The following is a 25667-nucleotide window of genomic DNA, read 5'->3' on the forward strand; positions in this document are numbered from 1 at the left end:
CAATTTTTTAACAACACGTTAATGTTGGAGTACCTGTTTGACATCCAGTAGAGATGACCCATGGGCAGTTTTTTTTATGAGTCTAGAAATCATGACAAAAGTCTGGGCTGAATTCTGGCAAGTAGGGCTGGATCTTATGTGAAGGAAGCAACTTGCAAGACGATGAGTAGTGCCTCCTTAAATTCCATGCCCTAGGCTCCTCCTTTCCTCATCCCAGTCCCAGTCTGCTGGGAGTCCTAGGAATGTCAAGCATGGATGAATGGAATGGATCTCCAAGAGGTCAGTAGGAAAGACCTAGAGGGGTCAAGGACAGATCCCTAGAATTACCAACCATAGAGAGAGTGGTGGGGGGAGGGGCAGAGGGAGAGAATCTTCAAGCAGACTCCCTGCTGAGCACAGAGCCCTGCGCAGGGCTTGATCTCCCAACCCAGGAGATCACGACCTGAGCCGAAAACCAAGAGTAGGATGCTTATCTGACTGAGCCACCCAGGCGCCCCCATATCATTTCTTCTTAACCTCCAGTACTCATACGGGATTCCAGCCAGGCTAGCATCTTCACCAGTCCTTTAACACACTGTGCTTATTCTTGACTTTCACTGACATGGTCCCTCTGCTAGGCATGCCCTCCTCAATCCTTCTAGAAATATGCCAGAAGTCATTCAAGATCCGGTAAAATTCTCTAGTTCTCCTGTGAACCCCTTTCTTATTAAACCATCTCATATTGATCACTTCTTCCTCTTTATAATCTATTAGCCCATTTGAGCTTTTCTTTTTCTATTTAACTTTTCCACTCATAGTACATTTGGAAGTCCAATGAGTAAGTGCCTCCAGGAAAAAGCCCAAGCTTCCTAATTACTTTTTTATTCCCATGTAGTGCATGGTATTTTGAATATACTAGCCTTTGAATATACTCAATAAATGGTTTAAATTGAATTCGCTTCTTAATTTATATCCTTTTCAGACTCCCTTTTTATTTTTCTTCTCATCTTTTTTTGCACTATTATTCTATTCCGTGCTGAAAGCCTATTGCCACTTTTTCTCCCTTGTTTTTTTATTTTTTCGAGCTCATTCCTTCCACCTCCTATTAGTCCATTCTAGAGTATGGAACTGTCAACCATCATAGTGAAGGGATCCATAGAGACTATGAAACCCCACTGAGTTTTTTTTTCCAGATGAGGAAATGGGGGACCACCAGGGCAGTGAGGTGACTTGTCCAGGGTCACACAATGAATTGGTATCAAACCGGAGATGAAAAGCCCGGAGATCAGAAGTCTCCTGAATCTTACCCATGCTGCTCTTTCACCTCTGTCGTCCCCTTCATTCTGTCTTCCTTTTCTGTTGTCATCCTCGCATCTGTCCATTCACATCCCCTGTGGCAATTGCTTTAGCTCAAGTCTGGAAGTAAAAGTCTCCCCAAGTTCTGAAGTGTGATGACAAGTATAACAGGGTTTTGAGCTCCATGCCACTGAGTTCTGAAACCTGCAACTTCATAGAACTTCTCATTGGACTTCCTTTGGTTCTCTTTGGCCACGAGATGTCCCAGAGTCCCCGGACTGGACTGCGAAGACCACCACCCAAGGGAACGGGGACTGGGAGACTCCTATCTCTAGCTCTGCAAAACCATGCTTCCTTTTCTGATCCTGCCCCTCCTTCTGCTCTCTTAGACCTCCTGAGGCTTGCATGCATGCTGGAGTCTGACCCTGAGCTGGAGTTGTCCCTACAAAAGTATGTGATGGAAAGCATATTGAAGCAGGTATTTGCACAGTTTGATTTATTGGCTTTTATTATCAGGGATCTTGGACATCAGGAAAGATCGAGAAAACCAGTAGCTAGTAAAATGTTTCATTGAACTAAAAAGAGATGGGGCTGACGTTCTCCATGTGTAGGTGACTACAAAATGTGTTCTTCAAATCAGGATATTTTTAAGAGCTAAAAGAGGCATTATTCATAATTACACTCTGACAACAGGCATAAACCATGACTGTGTGTTTTTATACAACTGGACAAATGGGAACTTTTTTCCCCAAGCAAACAAGAACATATGGTCACCCTTTGTATACCCCACATAGTCAAAAGATCGCAAGTGAATTAACATTGCTACACTGTTTCTCTAAGTCACTCACCTTAGATCTGGAGCTTTGGGAGTTAACAATAAAGATAATTAGAATGCCCCGAACTACCTCCTCCACCCCCTAAAATTTTCCCTTTTTATTCGCTTAGATCTAGGCTTTCTTAAATGTATTAATTCATGTGAATCTCAGCACTCACCATATGCCAGGCATTCTGCTCTCATGTATTTATTCTCCACAATTCTTGCTAGACAGCTTTATCCCCATTTTATATGTGAGAAAACAAAGACCCAGAAGGATACCAGGAACTTTTCTAAGGTTATAAAGTAAGAGATGTAGCTAGGATTTGAACCTTGTTCTGTCTGAATCCTACATTTTTTTTGCACAGGCTGAACACCTTCCTAATATATGCATGTTTTAATCTTTAATTCCATCAAAATGCAGTTGTGTCCTGGAGGACATCTTAGGCAAGCCTGAACAGTGGGCAGCTGCCTTCCCAGTGTGAGTTGAAGTGAAATCAGAACACATCCCTCCATCTTCAGCCCAATTTAGAAGCCCTACCTCCAGTATCTGCAATTGTTTGACCCCTCAAGATATGACACATTATGCTGCTTCAGCTGCAACCAGCCAAGAGCAAGATTTACAGGAAGGGAAGGCAAGATAGACTCCATGAGCCACCAAGAAAATTGTGGGTAGGAATGATGAACACCGGGTAAAGAGATACAGCTGAGGGGGCAGAAAGGAGGCAAAAGACAAACCTTTCACACAGTACCAAGACTGCACCTAAAGAATAGAGATCCTCAGAGATGCAGTGATTGCATTTTTCCAATCAAAGCTCAGGCCACAGAGTCCAGTGGAATAATTTTTAACTCATTTCTTTGCTAGATTTAATCTTTAATATTTATTTAATATTAATTTCTTATTTAGTGATTTATTGGGGAAGTCAAAGAAAGTCATCACATCGATTAGTTAGAGATTACTAAATCATCTTTTTTTAAAAAAAGATTTTAATTCATTTATTTGAGAGAGAGAGAGCACAAGGCAGGGGAGGGGGAGAGGGAGAAGCAGACTCCCAGCTGAGCAAGGAGCCCGACTCGGGGCTCGATCCCAAGACCCTGGGATCATGACCCAAGCTGAAAGCAGACGCTTAACCAACTGAGCCACCCAGCCGCCCCTATTAAATCATCTTTTATGAAAAGAATAAAATTACCTGAAACCAGGACTGTCCCAGCCAGTTAGGAAGCATGACTGCAGGATTCCCTATGCACAATTCCCTCCTTTGTCTAGAAGATATGTTTTATGTTGTCAATGGAGAATCTGATACTTTTGTGCTATTTGGAGAGAAAATGAAATTATTTTCCCCCATTGGTTTGCTTTGCACTTAATTAAACAAAATTCAAGAATGATGAGAGGCAGGCATCATTTGGGAATGCGCTTCTTTCCTTTCCCTGGGCCTGTTGTGGGCGGGGTGGAGAGAAGAGAGGAGTGGAATGAAATATACCGCCTGGGGACGCAGGTGCGAGTCCTAAATGGAATATTGGCCTAGGAACCTGGAGATCCGGATTCTGTATGACCCTGGGAAACTTGTGTAATTGCTCCGTGTCTCAGTTACCTAATCCGTGAAGTGGGAATAATAATGCTGATTTTATTTCATTTGAAGACAAAGTAGGATAGAATGTGAAAGTATTCCGGACGGTCCCGGGCTGTGAAAATATCAGGTTGGATTATGTAACATGCTGTCCTTATCCCTAACTTGTAAGAGAGTCAAAAGGAACAGTACTTCTTTCTGTTATTGTGATGGCTCCCACTGGCACTAGGGAGCAAGCAGCTGGGGCAAGGGTGTGGTGGTCATGAGCAAGTCTGGATGTTCACACCGGAAGAGATTTTGATAGTGCATTCCATTTCCATCTGCTCGGCTTTGGGCTGACTCTGCCATGTTGCACCTCGTACATTCTGATAACTTCCGCTTTCTGGAGAACCTCAGAAGGTTAGTTGCCTCCAGGGATAATGTCATGGAGGTGGGGTTGTGACAAAGAATCCACTGCCAAGGACACACACTAAGGAAAGCTGCTCTCGACTCCACAGATTGATGACAAACAGCTTCGGGGTTATTTGTCTGAGCTTCGCCCAGTGACAATTGTGTTCGTGAACCTGATGTTTAAGGACCAAGACAAAGCAGAAGTCATAGGCTCGGCCATCCAGGATGCCTGTGTGCACATCAATTCTGTCCTGAGGGTCTTCCGAGGCCAAATCAATAAAGTCTTCATGTTTGACAAGGTAAATATGAACTCAGGGGTGGGAACCTACCGAGAATTTAAGGTTGGCACTCCCACCTATGGACATTGGTGAGAGGAAGAGAAGAGACTTTTAACCTAAAAATATCCGTCTTTATTTGTAGTTATAGAAAGAGCTTATATGGTAGATTTGGCACTTACTATGTGCCTGGAATTGTTCTCAACTCTTTACACATATTAACTCATTTCACCCTCAGAACTCCTCTAAGAGGTAGGTGCTGAGACACTGAGACACTGAGACAGGTGAAATTAAGTTTTGCTCGTGATCATCCAGTTAGTGGATAGTGGGCTGGATTCAAATCCCGCTAGGCCGCCTTCCCAGGCTCTGCCCTTCAGCCCTATGCTTGACTAGCTCTCCCTGTAGGCACATCTGCAGCCCCACATCTCCCGGAGATTTTAGGTCAGGTGTCTAGTAACCTTCACACCCCAGAAGCCTGTTTCTAATAATCCCTACCTGCCATATCTACACCTCCTTCCCCTTCCAGCTTTGTGGGGTGGGGGTAGGGAGGGAGGCCAAAGCAGGGAGGGAGGAAGGGGGCGGGGGTGGGGATGAGGGTTGGCACCTCTAGCTTCTGGGTGTTTTTAATCTGCTCTTAATCAGTTCAGAGAAGAACAGTGTAATTGGCACGTTACCACAGAAGTGATAGTGAGCATGGATTCCCCATCTCAAGTGTTTTTGCATCTTTTTGCACTAAATTACTGCCCCACACTCATTCATTTATTGGGCATTCTATAGAAAGGGGTTACCCTCTAGTCTTTACACAGACCTGAATCAGGGCTTCCTTTCTCCCATCAAGACAGAGCCCGGCACCAACTAGGATCTGACCTTTAGACTCTTTTTGGAGAGGGTTGAAGAAATCAAGGCATTCTTTTTTGCATGTCATCAGGCTATAACATATACAGACTGAAATTTGTAGTTCATTGTCCTTTAATTATTAGGCTCTTTCCTTATAGACAACAGCATCTGACTGAGGTAATTTTTTAAGTGATTGATACTAAGAATGCCAAGCTTCAGAGTTTAATCTCTGCTCAGAACAGTTAAAGTCATGCCAAGAAAAACCACTCTCAGTTTAAGTCTTTCTCCCTACGAATAATAACAATATCTAAAAAGAACATTATAGTTCACAAAGTGTTACTGTATATCAGGTTTATATTATATATGTATATAATGTTATATTATGTTTACAAATATAACATCGTTACAAAAATATATATATATACACTATAAAGTATGTATTCTATATAAAATATGGAATATATGTAATATACTATGAGAAATGTATATATACTATAAAGTAGTTTATAGTTTATATATATACATACATTATATATATATAATATACTATGAGAAGTGTATATATACTATAAAGTAGTTTATAGTTTATATATATACATATATTATATATATGTAATATACTATGAGAAGTGTATATATACTATAAAGTAGTTTACAAACTTTGTATATATATATACAAATATATATATATACAAATATACACACACACACACACACACACAAAGTAGCAAAAGCAACCTTGGCAGGTCTATGTTATATCCATTTGCAAACTGAGAAACTGAAGTTCACAGAGTGTAGTTGACTTATTCAAGTTTCCACACTTGAGGTTTTTTTGTTTAATTTTTAAAAAAATTTTATTATGTTCAGTTAGGCACTGTACAGTACATCATTAGTTTTTGATGTAGTGTTCGATGATTCATTAGTTGCGTGTAACAGCCAGTGCTCATCACAACACGTGCCTTCCTTAATACCCATCACCCGGTTACCCCATCCCCCCACCCAAGTTTCCACACTTGTGAAGGGGCCTGAGAACACAGATTTTCTGATTGCAGAGCTGGTACCTTTCCACTGCTCTGTGCTGCCTACACAGATCTACACTTAGCACCTTGTAGCAGAAGATCTTGACTGAAAGGGAAGAGACAGGTGGGGGCACACATAGCCCCATACAACCCATTATCTCTAGAGAAAAGCAAGCCCTCCTCAGGCTCGAGCCCTACTGCTGCTGATACACTTAGAAGTTAGATGAAGTTTACTAAACATAAAATAGGTAGGAGAAAAATCACGATGAAATGTGATCCAGACAGGGAAAGTTGCTACCCACCTTCCACTGGGCCTTCTGGCTGGTCCACTTCAAAGATCGCCTTGCACCAGCTGTGTTTGCTGACTCTCTCCCTCACAGGGCTGCTCCTTCCTCTGTGTCTTTGGTTTCCCTGGGGAAAAGGCTCCTGATGAGGTCACTCATGCCTTGGAGAGTGCTGTGGATATATTTGACTTCTGCTCTCAGGTTCACAAAATTCAGTGAGTGTTGCCCCTGATCCCATCTGGTGATCCCTGAGCTTTTTGTAGTATCTGGGGAGAGAAGACAGGGTCAGGGAACAGGAAGTAAGGAGAGAGCTGTCTGGAAGCCCTTCTGTTTGTATTCATTATTCAGGGCCGAACCAGCCCCGGTGCAGTGATAAAGGGACCGTAGAGGCCAAGTGCAGAAAGGACATCCTTACAAAGTTTAAATGTAGCAGGTTTGCAAGAAAACCTAATTGGGTTGTCTCTCGATCCTCCGGCTTACTTTTTGGTAGAGGTTGAACTACCAACACCATGTTGGAGACCTGCATTGATTTTTAATAACCAGGAGATACAAGGAGTCCTTGGGCTGGAAATGTATATATTGATCTGGCCTCAAGATGTTCTACTCACAGTAAAACTGTTAAGATAAGTAAGGTTTACTATCCCCAGCCCTGGCTGCCTGAGAGCCCAGGCCCCCAGGATCATCTAACCTGAGCACCCCAGTGACCCAACACTTAGTTCTACTTAGCTACAAACAGGTATCACCCCCTTGCTCTAAATATTTCCACCATGTCAGCCCCTAGTCATCTATATATTCGGTTATCCTCATGTACTAACGAAGTTAGCTTCTGATGCCACATACTACATCTGAGTTACTTCTGTTCAAAATAATGACTTTATTCTTTCTAGCAATAACAAAGATAAGTTAAATTGTTTAGAACCACAGCTGCTCTTCATTGAGAGTCCGCTTAGGGTGATGAGAGGTTCTTTTCTAGAAAAGTGCCTCAGATGAATACTTAAAAAGAGCAGAAAAGCGAACTGATTTATCACTTCTAAGAACTTAGTTCTGCGTCTCAAACTGTCCATCCTTCACAGCTCTAGGCCCTGTACAGTGGCCCTAAACTCCCCACCGCAGAATACAGTTACTTGTTGAAACTCCTTTCCCTCCCTCCCTGCCCCGTTCATCGTCATGCCCCCACCCTCCCCACGTTCTCTCTGCTCATTATCTTTCCCTTTCGCCTTACAACTCTCTCGCTTTCTTCCGGGCACCAGTACCGTCTCCATCGGCGTGGCCAGTGGGATTGTCTTCTGTGGCATCGTTGGACACTCTGTGAGACATGAGTACACAGGTGTGCTGAGCTAGCTCATCTCGCTGCGCCTTGCCACCCAGCTTTGTGGGAGGAAGGGCAAAACTGAGTGAGACGTGGGCCCTGCCCTCTAAACCTATAGTCTTCCAGGATGAACCAAGCCATGTAGCTTTGCCCATTGGCATCTTGATGCTGGCAAAGTGCGTGTTTCTGGGGCTCTGCCTGGGTATCACATATGTAGTCATTCGAGGGGAGCAACGGAGGCTCTAAGCTCATGGACTGAGGCGGGGGCAGGGCCTTTGTAATAATTGCCTGTTATCATTAGACAGTTACGCCTCTTAATTCCCATTAAAAAATCCTAAAGAAAATTAAGAATATTGGCATTCCTGATAAATAATACTAATCTCAAAAGAAAAGAGAAAGAAATGCTATCTCAAGATTTTGCTGCTTTGACTTCCCTCCTCAACCCTATTACAGTTTGAGATATTCAGAAACAATACATCTGGAACACTGAAATCGTTATGTCTGAAATGATTGGATATCTGAGATTTTCTTCAAAATAATACAGGGTGGAGAGTAGATGGGAGTGAGAGTGGGGCAGGATTGGCCACACATTTGTGGCTTTTGGGACTAGGTGACAGGTATATGGAGATTCATGATACTATGCTTTATTGCATGGTCAAATTTGAATAATAAGCAGTTTTTAAAAAGAATATCTTGATCAAAAGAAGATGTTAGTTGAAAAAAAAAAGAATATCTTGATCAGAAGTGCTTAAGTTTGTGTTAAAGTACTATATTTAAAACCTAGCTAGTTGTAACATTAATTGAGGGCTTACTAGCATCCAGGCACTGTTGAAAGTGATGCGCATGAATTGACTCATTAATCTTTATTTTTTTAAAAAAAAAAGACTTTATTTGACAGAGAGAGAGAGCACAAGCAGGGCGAGCAGGAGAGGGAGAAGCAGGCTCCCCGCTGAGCAGGAAGCCCGACATGGGAGGTAGGGCTCCATCCCAGGACCCTGGGATCATGACCTGAGCCAAAGGCAGACACTTAATGACTGAGCCACTGAGGCACCCTGACTCATTAATCTTTATAAACTGTCCCCTGAAAGAGATACTCTTATCATCCCCATTCACAAATCAGGAAACGGAAGCATGGGAGTACTAATTTGCCCAAGTAATTTGGTAACATAGTTAGAGGTAGGGCTGGGGAATCGAACCTGCCCAGCTTCCTTCAGACGCTGTGCACTACAGTGTATTACCCTTTAAAATACCCCCTGAGTCTGTCTCACACACACACACCCCTTCCAGCCCTATTTATTCACTCTTAAGAAATCGCCAGTGGGGTGCCTGGGTGGCTTGGTCAGTTAAGCATCTGTCTTCGGCTCAGGTCATGACCTCAGTGTCCTGGCATTGGGCTCCCTGCTCAGTGGGGAGTCTGCTTCTCCCTCTTCCTCTGCCCCTCCCCCTGCTCATGCTCTCTCTCTCTCTCAAATGAATAAATAGAATCTTAAAAAAAAAAAAAAAAGGAAATTGCCAAATGAAGGTGATTCATTTTGAAAATGAAATGAAAAGTTGCTATTTTGTGCCTCACTTGAGGGTCAGTGTCCCCCGCCCAAGCTTGTGCTTGTCTGTCTTGTAGCAGAAGACCAGCTACACCTCTTCTGTGAGCCCTCAGGCTTATGGTCACCACCAGTACAGAACCCTCTCCATACACCAGACCCTTTTATCTCCAAGCACATCATCCCCGCCGCCTCCCAGAAGAGGTAGAAACGGTGCAGATAGCTAATCAGGTTCACTCCCTTATAGTTTGAAATAACCATTGGCAGAATAAGGGTAGTCGAAGGCGGGACTTCTATGTCATTCATGAGAGGTGAAAGCAGTAAGGAGTGAAAATGCCCCTTGGGGACAGTATGTTTCTGATTACGTTCTGCTAGTTCAATGGCTGTTTTCTCCCTGGTCTTTGCCTTTCTCCCTTCTGTTTTAGTAATTGGTCAAAAAGTCAACATAGCTGCCAGGATGATGATGTACTACCCAGGGATCGTGACATGTGACTCCGTCACCTACAATGGTAGCAACCTACCAGCCTACTTTTTCAAAGAACTTCCAAAGAAGGTCATGAAGGGTGTTGCAGATTCTGGACCGGTCTATCAGTGTTTGGGACTTAATGAGAAAGTGTGAGTGTGGGGCATTGATTTTGTGGTATTTTTTAGTAAAGAAGTGGGAAAATTATGATAGCAAAAACCATCGGTCACCATGTCAGATCTGAATCCAACTTACGAAATTAAAATCTATTCCTTCCCCAGAACAAGGCCCAGATTTCAAAATCCTTCATCTTTCTCTATCCTACTGATATTATAGATGGTGCAAGATCCCATTCTGCCCTCATTACTGATAATCTGAGGGTGATTCGTCACAGGTTGTGCAAACAGAACAGAGTCCCTTCATTTGAGTATCTATTTGGACCCAGCTGATCACAGTGACCAACCATTAAGCATTTAGTGATCAAAGCAACTGTGTGCCAGGCATCAGTAGGGCTAAAAGAGGATAAGATAATTATTCCTCCTGTAGGTCTGTAGTGAAATATATTCCTCCAAAGACCAGCTGAGATGTATGGGTATCACCTTGGAACTTAAAATCCTTCAGTGCCTTCCAATCACCTTCATAATGTGCAAATTCCTCGAAATGACATACAATGTAACCACCTGCCTTTCCATCTTCATCTCCTCCTATGCCCCCTCCTCTGGGCTGTCTAAATAGATTGCCCTCTCCATCACCCACCCACCCCCAATTCTACTGGGAAAATCACAGTCAACTTTTGACATCTATTTCAAGGGATCTTGAATTTATTTCAGGGATCTATTCCTGCACAAGGCCGGCTCTGGAACTACCCAGTCAAGCTCAGACAGCTTAGCTTTTTCCTCCTCTGTGTACCTTTTCCTCCTCTGTGTACCTCTCTGGTACATACCCATCACAATTACTGACCTGATAGGCTTTTCACTTACTACGTTATGAGCTCTTTGAGGGAAGTGGCTATTTCTTGCTTGTTTTTATATTCCCAGTGCTTAGCACATAGTGGGCACTCAATAATAATGAATACATGAATGAGTAAATGGAAAGTGGGTGGTATTATTCTTAATATTAGCAAGCTAAAATATAGGTCTTAAAGGTCAGATAAAAGAATCAGGGCAGCAGTTGGTTCAAGGAGTCTTTATCATTCACCTTTGTATTCCCAGGGTGCAGCACTGTACTTGGCATGCATAGACCATCAGTAAAATGCTGTTTGAATATATGAGTGAATAATACTAATTTTTTTTGTGGGCCCTTATTAAGTACTAGGCACTCTACCTCAAAACATGTAATTTACTCTAGTATCAACCATATCAGGTAGAATCTATTATTATCTCCAGTTTATAAATTTAAAAGCTGAGATTCAGAGATGTTAAATGACTTGTCCACGGTCATCAATCTAGTAAACAATAAAGCCAAGTTTCAAAATGCCACAATAATGCTGCATTATAGACAGCCACAAAACCTTAGTGGCTTAGTATATACCACAATAAATATTTGTTTATCCCACAAATGTGGGATTCAGTTGATCTTGGCTGGATTTGGCTGATCTTGACTAGGCTTGTTCACCTGCATGGGGCTCTGCAGGTTGTTGGCTGATCCAGGACGATGTCAGGTGGGATAAGTGGGAAGTCTGGCTGACATAACGGGGACAGTTTGGCTCTGTGTGTCTCAGCCTCCATCAGACTGGCCCAGGCATGTGGTCATGGCAATATCAGAAGAGCAAGAGAGAGCAAGCCCAATGCCCAAGCATTTTTCAAGCCTCTGTCATGTTTGGTAACATCCCATTGGCAAAGTATTCACAAGGCTGAGCCCAGAGTGACGTAGCACAAGGCACAGATACAGGTAGGGGTGAAGAAGAGGGGCCACTAATGCAGTCAGTCTACCACAGGAACCCAGGACTACCCGATCCCAAAGGGTGGCCTCCTCATAGTTTTTCTATACTGTTTCTGCAAGTATGAGAGTGTAGAAATCACAAATATGAACAGGGCCTGGTTCCTGCCCTGAAAAGTCACAACTTCATAGGGAAGACCAACATATACAATATACAAAATTAGCTGTATATTACATGGGAGAGTTGGCATGTCCTGTAACAGAGACATAATAAAACAGTATATTAGTGCAGGCAAGGAAATGATCCATTTGACTAAAAAAGCTCCTTCAAGAAATAATATTATGCAGTGGGCAAGCGTACGTACCCTGGCCTGGTTATAGATACTGATTCTGTCAGTATCCTCTGTTGCTGTCCCCACTACCCGTGGGATCTTGGGCAAGTTAAACTCTCTGCACCTCAGTTTTCTCATTTGTAAAATGGACATAATAGTACTTTCTTAATGAGGTTTTTGTCAGGAGGTAAGGATGATATATGTAGAGCACGTGAAACTATGCCAGGCACGTTGCATGTGCTCACCAAAGGGGGGCCATTGTTGTTTGAGCACGTGGTGGACCCTTTCCAGGATGTGACGCAATATGCCACATCCAAGTCCATGGGTCCCATCATGGTGTCTGGTTTCCCTAGAAAGGTTCAGTTCCACCAATGCAGACTCAACAAGCATTTAGTGAACACTCTACCAGGCACTACATAAGTTGTTTGGACTCTCTATTACCAGGTAAGAACTTCTCTTTTCTCCTCCCCCTGGCATCTGCAACCCTTAAGTCAGGGGATAGATTCTTCTTAGAGATCGAAAAAGGAGACTTTCTGGGAACTAAGCATGAAACACTCTTGCTCTCGATATTTCCCTGTTCTGACTCTAACATCTTTTCTTTTCTTCTCTTCAGCATGTTTGGTATGGCATACCTCATCTGCAACAGAAATGAGGGCTACCCTTTGCTGGGTAGGTAGTGGGCCTTGATTTTTAAACTTCTTTATTGAACTGTAACAAAACATACAGAAAAATACACCAGCGTTACATCTGCATCTTACTGAATTATCACAAAATGAGCATACAACCACCATCCAGGCAAAGAAATAGAAAAATAGAAGTCCTCCGGGAACCCTCACATACTTTATCCCTCACCCTCTCCCCAAGATGTCTAACACCTTAGATGACTCAGGCCTGTTTGTGATATTCCTGTAAGAGAAGTTGTACAATGTGTAATTACATATGCCTTCTTTTAATCAACTTTATGTTATGAAATTCCTCCATGGTGCTAGGTGTAGTGGTAATTCATTCATTTTCATCACTATGCAGTATTCCATTTTGTAAACGTACAACCATTTATTCATTCTGTCATTGTACAACATTGGAATTGTTTCCAGTTCTTGGTTTTTACGAATAATACTGCCATAAAGATTCTTGTACATGTCTCTTGGTGAACACATGTACGTGTTTCTGTTGAGCGTATATGTAGGAGAGAAACTGTCAGGACAAAGGGCACAGCTTTGGTAGGTAATGCCAAATAATTGTCCAAAATGGTTGTATTTATTTATATTCTGACTAACAGTGTTATGAGAGTTCCAGTCACTCTTCACCCTTACCAACAACTTAGTTTTAACAGTCTCTATAATTTTAATAACTCTGTTGGGCATATAGTCGTGTCTCATTGTGATTTCCATTTGAATTCCCCTGATATGGTTGAGCTCCTTTTTCATATATTTACTGGCCCTTTGGACATCATTTATAAAGCATCTATACAAATCTTGTGCCTATTTTTCAGTTGGGTTGTATGTTTATTATAGATCTGTTGGAATTTTTTATATATCCTAAAATAGGTACACTGTTGTTTTTCCAGTATGTAACTTTTCCCATTCTGTGCTTGCCTTTTTACTGTTTTTTTTTTTAATTTTATTTATTTATTTGTCAGAGAGAGAGAGAGAGAACACAAGCAGGGGGAGCAGCAGAGAGAGAGAGGGAGAAGCAGGCTCCCCATTGAGCAGGGAGCCTGATGCGGGGATCAATCCCAGGACCCTGGGATCACGACCTGAGCCGAAAGCAGATGCTTAATCGACTGAGCCACCCAGACGCCCCAACCTTTTTACTCTGTTAATGATGTATTTAATGAACAGAATATTTTATTCTAATGTAATCCAGCTTATCAGTCTTTTATAGCTAGTGCTTTTGTATACTATTTAGAAATTTTTCTTCACCCAAAATTCATGAAATTTTTTTTTAGATTCTCTTCCAGAAATTTTGTTTGACCTTTTACATTTAGATCTGTGATCTAAATCTGGCAGTGGCCGTGATGTTTTTGTGATTCGTGGTGACAGGGACCCCATCATAAGGAAGCTAACTCGAGACTAGACTAGACAGGGAAGTGGACATAAAACAAGGGAGGGATATACCCTCGGGGGGAAGAGATCCTCATGAAGGTAAGCCTGTGGATTCTGAAGGCAGCCATTTCTAAGAACACTTGAAATGTCCTTCTGTTAGACTTGAACATCCCTAAAAGCAGCATCATAAGTTAAATCCTGGTCCTAACTGTGTTAGGACAGTTAGGAGGAGGCTCTGTTCCACACTCTGGGGGCATGTCGGGACAGAATCCTGATTTCAGCAGAGCCTAAAAGAAGGCAGCTCTTCCAGAACTGTAGAGGATCAGCAGCCATGCCCACTTTCACTGTGTTCAGGTGTTTTTCAGAGTCTAATCACTCTTTGTAAATCCAGACCCCCAGACTCCTGAAGGCTGGAAAGGAGAAGGAATGCTCACTCTCCCCCTCCTCTGAGGCTTTACCTCCCAGCCTAGGATATGCTTGTTGTGATAGTGATTGACAGCAAACAGAAGTCCTAACCCCCCTCTACAAGATCAAGGACTTAATATGGCAGTCATATGAAAACACATTGGTCACAATAGGCATATATTCTAGTTGCCTTTTTCCCTGATTCCCCGATTCCATCAGGTAAAGATCAAGCCCACATATCTTTTCCTTAAACTCTAGTCAAAAAAGAGACTGTCAGAAGTTAGGACTATAGGAAGTGCCCTTCTTTTACAAGAGTTCCTGTGAATGAAATTATGTGCTAACCAACCGCATAGATGTCAACAAAACTATAATCAAAAAAGTGGTTTTTTGGGCGCCTGGGTGGCTCAGTTGGTTAAGCGACTGCCTTCGGCTCAGGTCATGATCCTGGAGTCCCTGGATCGAGTCCCGCATCGGGCTCCCTGCTCGGCAGGGAGTCTGCTTCTCCCTCTGACCCTCCTCCCTCTCATGTGCTCTCTCTCATTCTCTCTGTCTCAAATAAATAAATAAAATCTTTAAAAAAAAAAGTGGTTTTTTTAAGATCAAAAATACATGCAACAGTCCCAGATCTTAGGGCCTTGTTTAGATAGAAACAAGGTGCATGTACTTCAAGTCAAGACAACTAGACTTTATTTTAGAATACAGCTGAAAGACAATCCATAAGGTCTTACCTGTATGGGCCCCTTATGAATAGGACGCAGAGAGCTAGAAGACGCGGCTCTGTGGCCGCCTGGGCTCTGTCTTCTGAGTTACCTACTGAGCCTCGGGCCAAAGAAGAGCATGACACATCTCACAATATCGAAGTTCAAATGCATTTTCAGAAAGGGAATGTTTCACCCAGAAGAAGTCACATAGTCTGCAGGTTAGTTCTCCCTAAATCGTGCCCAGAAATTTATATCACCAAGTAAACACTTAGCTTCTTTGTATAGAGCATCTAGGCTTAAAAGAATGGTCCTGGTTTTCAACAGACGTTGGATCACACCTCGTGTATGTGTTTACTCCATGAATGGACACCTAACTCTCTCAGCAGTGACCAATCCAGCAAAGGAGGAGGAAACCAGCCCTGAAGGGCTCTCCAGCTCCTTCCACAGAAATTGCTCACTCCTCTGAAATGACAGCTCTGGCAGCTCCTTCTTGTCCATGCAGGTTTCAAAGACTGTGGGCTGAGTTTCAGATTTCAGTCAGGGCATCCTGTTACATATATTTAAAAACACGTAAGAAAAATAACAGCATCAGGGGTGTAACCACGGTGATGTTTATTTGCTCCTAAGTTTTCCATATTTTTCAAAGTGAGCATGTGTTAGTTTTATAATCAGAAAAAGACTATAATTTATTTTTACTAAGAATGTAGGTTGTTCCTAGGAAAGAAATAATCTACACGTGATTTCTGAGAGCAAATTGAATGTTCTTATCCCTGATCATGTTTCTAGTGGCCCTGAGAGAAGTATAATTTCTCATTTATAAAGAGCAAGTTTCTTTCACAGAATTAGAAATAAAAATACTTTATAGGAACCCTAACTTTAATACATTTATTTTCCAGTATAATAATCTACAGATTACTTCTAGTGTGTTATAGAAAGCAAGAAAAAGGAAAGGAACACAAGGGCCAGGGACAGATAATGCTGGTTTTGTTCTTGGTTGTGTAATCTAAGCAGTTGGCTACACTAAATTTTGGTTTTCTATGCTAAAATTAAATGGACATTATAATGAACATTATAAGAATACTTGCCCTCACAGCTTGTGGGGATCAAATAAAATTGTAAAACTACGTTGTTAACTGGAAAGCTCCAGAGAAAGATTTAAAAAAATTTTTAAAGGGCACAGGATCTCAAGAAAGTTAATGAACAATTCCATGGAAATTCCAGAGGTATTTTTAGAAGTGGTATCACTGTGTGCTTTTTTTTTTTTGTATCTCTAGATTATTTTATGTTGATTAGGTTTGCTCCCTTTTTAAAAAATAAAAACAACAGGACGTGATAAGGAGATCAAATACTTCATGTGTACTATGAAGGAATTTTTGATATCCAACTGCAGCCGAGTCCTAATGTACGAAGGATTATCAGGATATGGAAAAAGCCAGATACTTATGGAAATTGAGTATCTGGCCCAAGGTGAGAACCACAGGTGAGTGTCTTGCAATGATCACTTCTTGGAAACCCAGAGAAATGTCTTTAAGAGTTTCATTTATTTTAATGCTCCTCTCCTTTATATTATTTATCATATGCGAACCACCCACAATCTGTCAGTTATTGGGTGTCATGCCCTCTGTACTAAATAAATAATTAATGATAAACATATTGAGCTGAGAAATGAGAAGCTGGGCTGACCCCTGGAGATCCTAATTTAATGCCAGATGGGGCTTGGATATCAATATTGTAAAGCTTCCTAAGTAATCCCAATGTGCAGTTTGAGAATGCCTGCCCAGATATTGAGAGGAAGGCTAGATGGGGTCTGCAGAACAAACACAGAAATATATCCAGCTCGGACAGAGAATCACTAGTTCAAACCATTTAGCCCTGGAGTGGGGATGGAGAATGATAGGCCTCTGGATTTTCCTTTGGAAGGCAGAGCTAAGGTACTTCTATCACACCGTTTTTCTGTTTTCATACGAGAAATGTCACGAGGGCACTCTGGGACAGCCCATGTGGCACCCTCGTGGCAGTGGGCAGGATGGTATTCAATAATAGTGACCAGTGACGGTGACTTAGATGAGGACGATGGTGTCCCATATCCTTTCACGATCAAACCTCAAGGCTTTAAGGGGAAAATGCTTATAAACCACATATTATTGTTACCTGTTTTTCTATTCCTTTTTAATGTCAAGCCTAGGAAAGGCTGGTTCATAAATATCTTTAACATTGCTTAGGAGATAATTAATAACCAGAAGACATTTATTCATTCATTCATCCTGTCACTTATCGAGTACATCCTACGTTCCAGGAACTGTTGAGGGCTATATTGGTTTGCTAGAGATGCTGTAACAAAGCACCACAAACTGGGTGGCTCCATGAACAGAAATTTGTTGTCTCTGAGTTCTGGAGGCTAGGAGTCTGAGATCAAGGTGCCAGCTGGGTGGGTTCCTTCTGATGGCTGTGAGGGACGGTCTGTTCCATGCCTTTTCCCCTAGCTTCCTGTGGCTGGCTAGCAATCGTTGGTGCTCTTTGGGTTGAAGAAGCATCACCCAATCTCTGCCTTTATCTTTATATAGTGTTCTCCCTGTGCCTTGTCTGTGTCCAAATTTCCCTTTCTTATAAAAACACTAGTGATTTTGGATTAGGGGCCCCCTCTATGCCAGTATGACCTCATCTTAACCTATGTAATTACATCTATAGTGATCCTATTCCCAAATAAGATCACATTCTGAGGTACTGGGGGCTAAGACTTCAACATATGAATCCAGGGGGGACATGAGTCAACCCATGACAAATGCCAATGCCCGGAAGATGAATAATATCTGATCCCTGCCCTCAAAGAGCTCTATGGAAGAGAAGGAGAAAGAGGGAATAAAAATAGGATGCGGTGAGGACAGTGATGGAGGTGTGCAATCGAGTATTGGGAAGCTATGACAAAGAGGGGTCTGTAACCCAACCTCAGGGCACCAGGGAAGATTTCCAGGAGGCTGCACCTGAGCTGAGATTTGCAGATAAGCAGGAGACGAGGGATTAGACAGCGCTGGGAGGAGCGGTAAGCTGCCAGGCTGGGGCGACAGCTCTGGGTGTGCAGGGAACTCTCACTAGTTTGTTGGTGGAGGGTAGATGGCTGGGCAGAGTGGCAAGATATGATATAATGAGACCTGGGAAAGTCTGGTATGGCCCGTAAAAGAAGTCTAGACCTTTCGGCAGTGGGAGCCACTAAAAACTTGTAAATAGGAGAGAGGATTTGCATCTATCCAGATACATCAGGCCTCTGGAAAGGCAATGCACTGAATCATGGTGCTAGGCAGGGGGAGTAGCATGTTCCTCAGCAGTGTGGGTGAGAGTCTGAGGGCTTGGGGCAAGGTGGTAGGGATGGGACTACAGAAGACAACATAGCGAGGGTCAATTAGGGGGGCTCAGGGACATAGAGGAATGAGGGAGTGTATCTGAAGCAGGAGTAAAGAACAGCTTCCAGATAGTTTGGGAAATAGCTGTTGTAACAACTGAATAGGAAGAGCCAGAGCTTTCCTTCAGCCTTTATTATTTTCAGAAAATATATTTCAGAACTCTTTTTTGCTTCTCGGCTTTCTTATAAATAGGACTATTGCTATCGCGTTGACTAAGATCAGCTTCCATCAGAATTTCTATACCATCCAGATACTCATGGCCAATGTCCTGGGTCTGGATACTTGTAAACATTATAAAGAACGACAGACCAACCTTCAAAATAAAGTCAAGACTCTGTTGGATGAGAAGTTCCACTGTCTCCTGAATGACATCTTCCACGTCCAGGTGAGTAGCTAGATTGTGCCTCTGCAGGGAAGAGTGACGGGGTACCTGCAGTAACTCCCGCCTGAGGTTGGATGACTTAGCATCTCTTTGCCATTTATTATCTTTCTCTTTTCTCATGTGGAGATGATGTGGGTGATGAGGAAGTGGCTCCCAATTCTCCTTGAATGAGCTTCCACCTTCCTGAGACATTGGAGGTATCTAGAAATACCATACTGGAGAAAATCCAGATGGCCACCTGCTGATTCATTTTTTTCTCACCTTTCCATCAGAGCTATCCTGTAGTAGCTGGTGCCAGGCACAGAGTCCCTCTGCTCCTGCAGGTGACTGCCAGGGCAAAGACAGAGTATGCCCCCAGTACATCCTGTATCTAGTAGGTTCACTGACATAGGGTGGCATAGCTGGAAGGGACGTTATGAACCATCTAACACATGAGGATTTGAAGGCACAGAATGGTAAAGTGATTTGCCCAAAGTCACACAGCTAGTAGCTCCCTTTGCTATTTCCCCAGACTCAATATTCTCATAATTCTTTATACAGTTCCCTATTTCACGAGAGGTTTCCAAGATGACCACCTTAAAAAAGCAAAAGCAGTTGGAAGCATTGTTTATGAAGATCTTGGAGCAAGTAAGAGCATCTGTGGGTCTAAAGTAATGGGGGAGGGAAAAGGGAGGTAGCCCGAGGGGTTCAGACGCCACTGGCAAGAAGCTTTGAAATCTTCATCTTAACACCCCTCGCATCTCCTTCTTCCTTCCTTCCAAACCTCAAGTCAAGAGTCTGTTCAGAATTTAGCTGTGCTTGAAAGGAGTCCCTTTAACATTACTCCTGGGAGTTTGGCCTCTCCTTAAAACCAGCCCTCCCTCCTCCTCCCTCTCCCTGAGAGGCAGTATATCCAAATGGTTATGGATGTAGGCTCCGTAGTCAGACTACCAACATCTGAACCCTTAGGCCTATCACTTGCTACCTGGGTTACTTTGAGGAAGTGACTTAACTTGTCTATGCTTTTGTTTTGTCATCCATAAAACAGGGAAATAGTAGTACCTGGCTCCCAGGGTTGTGTAAAACACTTAGAACAGTGCCTCTTTATCAGAAACACTCCCCCTATCTTACTTCTCTCTCTGAGTAATCTCATGACAATCCACTATATGTTGACAATCACCATATTTATATTCACCTCTCTCATAAGCACCAGCACCATATTTCCAAGAACCTTCCATACATAACACGTGGATGTAGTAACTCACATTCAGGTCGGTGTCTAATACTAAATTTTCTTTTTCCTACTGCAATGGACCCTTCTTCCTCATTCTGGTCCTTGACTTAGTTAATGGCAGATTCATTCAAGCTTCATTTAAAGTTGTCTTTGTTCCCCATCCTCATCGGTTGCCACTTGTACCTCATCTACTGAGTTGTCAAGTCCTACCATTTCTCCTGTGGGTGGCCTCTGTCGTGTCTCCGGCCTCTCTTCCTTGCTGTACTTCTCTCTCTCCTGGACTATTTCCATGGCTTCCTGATGAATCTCTGTGCCTCATACCTCTCCACTCCAGCTCATCCTCCATATAACTGCCAGAGCACAGGCAGATTGCACCAACCCATCCTTTCTACTATCCAAATAATTCCCAGGGCTAATGACATAAAAGCCAAAAGCTTTTGTTGTTGTTGTTGTTGTTGTTGTTAACCTGGAGAAATGCTATTCATCCTTCAGTGTCACTTCTTTGGTAAAAACTCCCCAAAGCACTAGGTATGACTAGTTCTTCTTCCAATCTGTTTCTGTAGCACTTTGAACATCTTTCTTATGATATTTACCACACACTATGACAATTTGTTCCTTATATGTGTGTCTCTCCCCCTTAGGAGATGGTGAGTTTCTTAAGGGCAGGGAGCCTGATTCATTTTTATATTACCACTGAGCAGCTCAGCGTCTGGTACATTATAAATGATCAATTCAAGTTTGTGGCATTGTCTTAAGTTTATGATATGACTTTCTCCTTCTCCACTTGGCAAGGCAATATGAGTAATTTCAAAATGTCAGACTTTGGACTGTTTGTGTTACAAGTATCCTCCAGAAAGCTTCTTAAAAAAACATGGATTTACAAACAGAAAAACAGACTCTTAAATATGGAGAACAAAATGATGGTTGGCAGAGGGCAGGTGGATGGGGGCTGGGAGAAATAGATAAGGGGATTAAGAGTACACTTATCTTGATGAACACTAAGAAATGTATGGAATTGCTGGATCATTAGATTGTATACCTGAAACTAATATAACACTGTATGTTAATTATAGTTGGATTAAAAAAAAAAAAACTTCTGTAGAAAATGAAAACAACAAAAAACCATCGGGGCGCCTGGGTGGCTCAGTCATCAAGCATCCGCCTTCGGCTCAGGTCATGACCCAGGGTCCTGGGATCAAGTCCCGCATCGGGCTCCCTGTTTGGCGGGAAGCCTGCTTCTCCCTCTCCCTCTCCCCCTGCTTGTGTTCCCTCTCTCGCTGTGTCTCTCTCTGTCAAATAAATAAATAAAATCTTTAAAAAAAAAAGAACAAAAAACCATGAATTTATGAATTCTACCCCCCTAAAGATTCAAAGAGGCTTAGGTTGGGCTTAGGAATTTTAGTTGTTGGTCTTTGTTTTAAATTCCTCAATTGGTTCTGATGCACAATCTAGTTTGGAAATCACCACTAAAGCTATGCTTTAACTAAATGCTATGACAGTAATCTTCAGAACATTTACTATTTGTGTGACCTTGGCAAGTTACTTAACTGAAATTTTCTCAGTAAATAGATTCAATAGGACCACTTCCTGTGAATGTTATGAGGAGTAAATGAGTTAATTTATGTAAAGAGCATCACACAGTGCTTGGAACATAGTAAGTGCAATGTAGACGTTGACTTTTAGTCACATTAGAGAGAATCCAATTCAGTCTTCTCATTTTTAAAATTTATTTATTTATTTATTTATTTATTTATTTATTTATTTATAAAGTTTTTATTTATTTATTTATTTTAAAGATTTTATTTATTTGACAGAGGGAGACACAGCGAGAGAGGGAACACAAGCAGGGGGAGTGGGGGAGGGAGAAGAAGGCTTCCCACCGAGCAGGGAGCCCAATGCGGGGCTCGATCCCAGGACCCCAGGATCATGACCTGAGCCGAAGGCAGACACTTAATGACAGAGCCACCCAGGTGCCCCCAGTCTTCTCATTTTAAATATGAAGAAACCAAGGCCTAGGATATATTATAGAACTCATGCTTTTTTGGTTCCTGCTTGACTCTCCTCAGTTTACAAAGATTCACTGACAAGGCCATCATATAGCAAAAACTCACATTTCTATCTGTCCCATATTTTTAAAGGTATCAGCCAAAAACAAAACAAATGTAACGCTAACCTCCCCATTAATCAAAACGTCCTCAAGAAGAGTTAAATAGCTAGTAACAGAATGGAGCTGCAGGGGCAGATTTATTATGTATATGTAATGAAACAGGTTATAATACTTTATAATGATTGTCTTATGAAATCTGAAATTTTAAAGTAGCCTTTGCTGCTTTAGATGGTAAAAACATGGAGGGGAAGAATGGGTTAACTGTCTTCCCAGAAGGAGCCAAAAGAAGCCAAGAGCAGTGTGGAGCCGTGAGAGGGGAGAAGGTCTTCTCCATTTAGACACTTCACACAGTGCAATGCAGACCTCACTCTGCAAGGGGCTGACTCTACCGTGTAAGCTCTTATTTTGTTCAATACTGTATCCCCAGCACCTAGAACAATATCTCACCCTGATGAGTGCACAATAAATGCTTAAGAATAAATAATTCAGACTAGGGAGGACAAAGGTAGCCTACACCTGGAAAGGGACCCGTGATCTGTTTTCAAGTGTGACATATACCACAGTTCGGACTAGAATAGCATCAACTAGCTTAGCTTCTTTCAGCACTGCGTATGTAGCGTCTAGCCCAGTAGGTGCTCCGTTAGTGTGTGTTGAATACATACATGTTGGTTGAACAAATGTCAGTTAGATAAACCCAGGAGATCTTCATTTGTCAGTAGATTAAAATGACGTGTGGTGAAGATATCAGTTCTTTTTATGTAGCGGGTGCTTTTACTTGGCTACAACCCCGTTTACCCTACAAATCTGCATTATCTTTACACAGGGATTTGATGAAGTAAGAATCCATTCCAGTCAGCTCTGTCCAAATTGCCACACATTCCAAGTTAGTGGAATCTAAATTAATACAAATTTATTGGAAAGAAGATTTTAATTTAGCACCACAATATCAGTGCATACACATGCATACCCATACACGTGAATAAAAATCCAAAGTCCTCCAGCATTTTTCTGTTTCTCTACTTTGTCCAGACAGTGAAAGAGGAAAGGATTATTTTCATCATCGATGAGGGCCAGTTTATTGACTCAGCCTCCTGGGCCTTTATGGAGAAGCTGATCCGGACGGTTCCTATCTTCATCATCATGTCCCTGTCTCCCTTCACTGACATACCCTGTGCAGCGGCCAGGACCATAATGAAGAACAGACACACCACCTACATCACCCTTGGAGCCGTGCAGCCTAAGGACATCCGCAACAAGGTCTGCCTAGACCTCAACGTCAGGGGCATCCCCAAAGAACTGGACACGTGGGTATCCTGTTTCTCCCCTGCGGTCTTCACATCCGTGTCCATTCCCCAGATCCAGACTTCATCAGATTTCTTAAGATACATCTGAAAGCACCCGTTTTGGCATTTTCACTGGTCCTACCTTTCAAAAGAGCCATTTATCATCCTTTTCCTTGTTATCGCTCCTGTTACGCCTCCTTAAACTTGGCTCAGTGACATCAGTTTGGCTTCCCTTTCATCGTGCTGGGTATAGACATGCTCGGTTTAATCAACAGTGATAGAGGGCGTCATCATGGGCAAGTGTCACAAAAGGCAAACTGGTAAGCTTTAAAGACACAACCTGCAAATAAGCAAGGTCTCACTCGGCTGTCGGTAATGTAGGCTGGACTTGCTGTTCCGTCTGTGGCAGGTGTTGAAGGCAGGCTCTTTAGTCACTGCTCTCTGAGCCTCTCAGTGACTCCCCCACTGGGGTCCAGACAGTGGTCACCTTAACAGCGTGGACAGTGCCCCTTCTTTAGCTGGCTGCTTACAACCCACCTTGGTATCTGCATCCATTCTTTCTAATGAGTTTGCTTTGCTTCTGGAAGAAAGATGTCTGGGACAAAGTCCCATTTAAAAGAACTCCAGGCACGAATTTGGCATGCTCTTTCCCTTTGTCTTTTGCTCTTTCTCTTTCTATGTGTATGTGTGTATTTCGTGTGTATGTGTATCTATACATGTACATTTACCTTTTGATCTAGCAACCCCAATTCTAGGATTCTATCTCAAAGATTCATTAACAAAGCTATAAAGAGACATATGGACAAAGTTTTATCGAAGCATTATTTGTATTAGCAAAAGACTGAAAACAATCCAGATGTCCATCTCTGAGAGGATAAGTAGGATAAAATAGGATGCATGCACACAGTGGAGCACTACATAGCATTAAGAAGAATGAGAAAGATCTACTGATATGGAGGGATGGGCAGGATATATTCTTGAGTGAAAAAACAAGGTGTAGCCAAGCATGCAGTAGGGGTGACATGCTGTCTTTTAGGTAAAAAAAAGGGGGGGGGATGAAATACGTCTGTGTGCTTTTGTTTATATGTTTAAAAACAAACATTGAGCAGATAAGCCGGAAACTAACTGACATGGTTATTTAGAAGGTGAGCAAGGGAGGCAACACCGAGGATGTACCTGATTATATAGTTTGGGCTTTGAAAAAAATGTAAAGATTTTATGTAATTTTGGGCACCTGGGTGGCTCAGTTGGTTGAGCGACTGCCTTCGGCTCAGGTCATGATCCTGGAGTCTCGGGATCGAGTCCCGCATCCGGCTCCCTGCTCAGCGGGGGGTCTGCTTCTCCCTCTGACCCTCTTCCCGCTCGTGCTCTCTGTCTCTCATTCTCTCTCTCAAATAAATAAATAAAATCTTTAAAAAAAAAAAAGATTTTATGTAATTTTAAAAAATGAAAGAAAAAGAAAAAAAGCAACCCAAAAAAGGAAAACAAGTGGAAACAGAGAATATTGTTATTTTCAAATAATGAGTTTTTTCAAATAATTAGATGCATCAAATATTTTTCCTTCCTAAAAGATGGTTGTTTGGTGTAAACAGGTCGCCTTGTTTCTACTGCAGGTACCTGGTGGAGGGAAGCTGTGGGATTCCATTTTACTGTGAAGAATTGCTAAAAAACCTTGACCATCACAGGGTACTTGTTTTCCAACCGATGGAGTCTGAGGAAAAGACCAATATGACCTGGAATAACCTGTTCAGTAAGTACCCCGTTAAGACTCTTTCTCCTTCTGCAGGGAGGGCGGGAATGGGCTTTTCCACTGACTGCATCCTATAGCGTCAGGGGGCTTGGGGAGGCAAGGAGTGGCAAACCCGATATCCGAGATTGCGAGAGAAGTTAACATTTCCTGTGGGGACTCACTGAACTGGTAGGAAGAATGTGTGCCTTGGAAAGAACATGGAAGAACACTGGGGAATCTTAAAGCCCAGAACCAACACTGAAGGGGGAGTTAGACGTTAAGTAAGGGGAGAAAATTCCTTGATTTTCTTTGGCAGGCAGCGATTATAAAATGGGGGTAAAGGAACTCAAATCCTTTTTTTAAAAAAATATTTTATTTATTTATTTGACAGAGAGAGACACAGCGAGAGAGGGAACACAAGC

The 25667-nt window shown here is 42.3% G+C and overlaps 1 protein-coding gene across 1 annotated transcript in view; it reads left to right on the top strand.

The window, feature by feature from the left end:
• Positions 1 to 25667, top strand: part of ADCY10 (adenylate cyclase 10) — a 77411-nt gene that overhangs the window by 8299 nt on the left and 43445 nt on the right. Inside the window, exons 7-17 of the mRNA XM_045877538.2 lie at positions 1665 to 1753; positions 4155 to 4346; positions 6559 to 6677; positions 7713 to 7789; positions 9735 to 9924; positions 12596 to 12651; positions 16460 to 16613; positions 18724 to 18916; positions 19454 to 19540; positions 23263 to 23537; positions 25130 to 25266. Coding sequence (XP_045733494.1) covers positions 1665 to 1753; positions 4155 to 4346; positions 6559 to 6677; positions 7713 to 7789; positions 9735 to 9924; positions 12596 to 12651; positions 16460 to 16613; positions 18724 to 18916; positions 19454 to 19540; positions 23263 to 23537; positions 25130 to 25266 — 1569 coding nt within the window. The remainder of the gene's footprint in view (positions 1 to 1664; positions 1754 to 4154; positions 4347 to 6558; positions 6678 to 7712; positions 7790 to 9734; positions 9925 to 12595; positions 12652 to 16459; positions 16614 to 18723; positions 18917 to 19453; positions 19541 to 23262; positions 23538 to 25129; positions 25267 to 25667) is intronic.

Source organism: Mirounga angustirostris, unplaced genomic scaffold (genome assembly GCF_029215605.1).
Source record: "Mirounga angustirostris isolate CCGP_5_RB_7025 unplaced genomic scaffold, mMirAng1.0.hap1 SCAF_6, whole genome shotgun sequence".
In the NCBI taxonomy this organism is placed as follows: Eukaryota; Metazoa; Chordata; class Mammalia; order Carnivora; family Phocidae; genus Mirounga; species Mirounga angustirostris.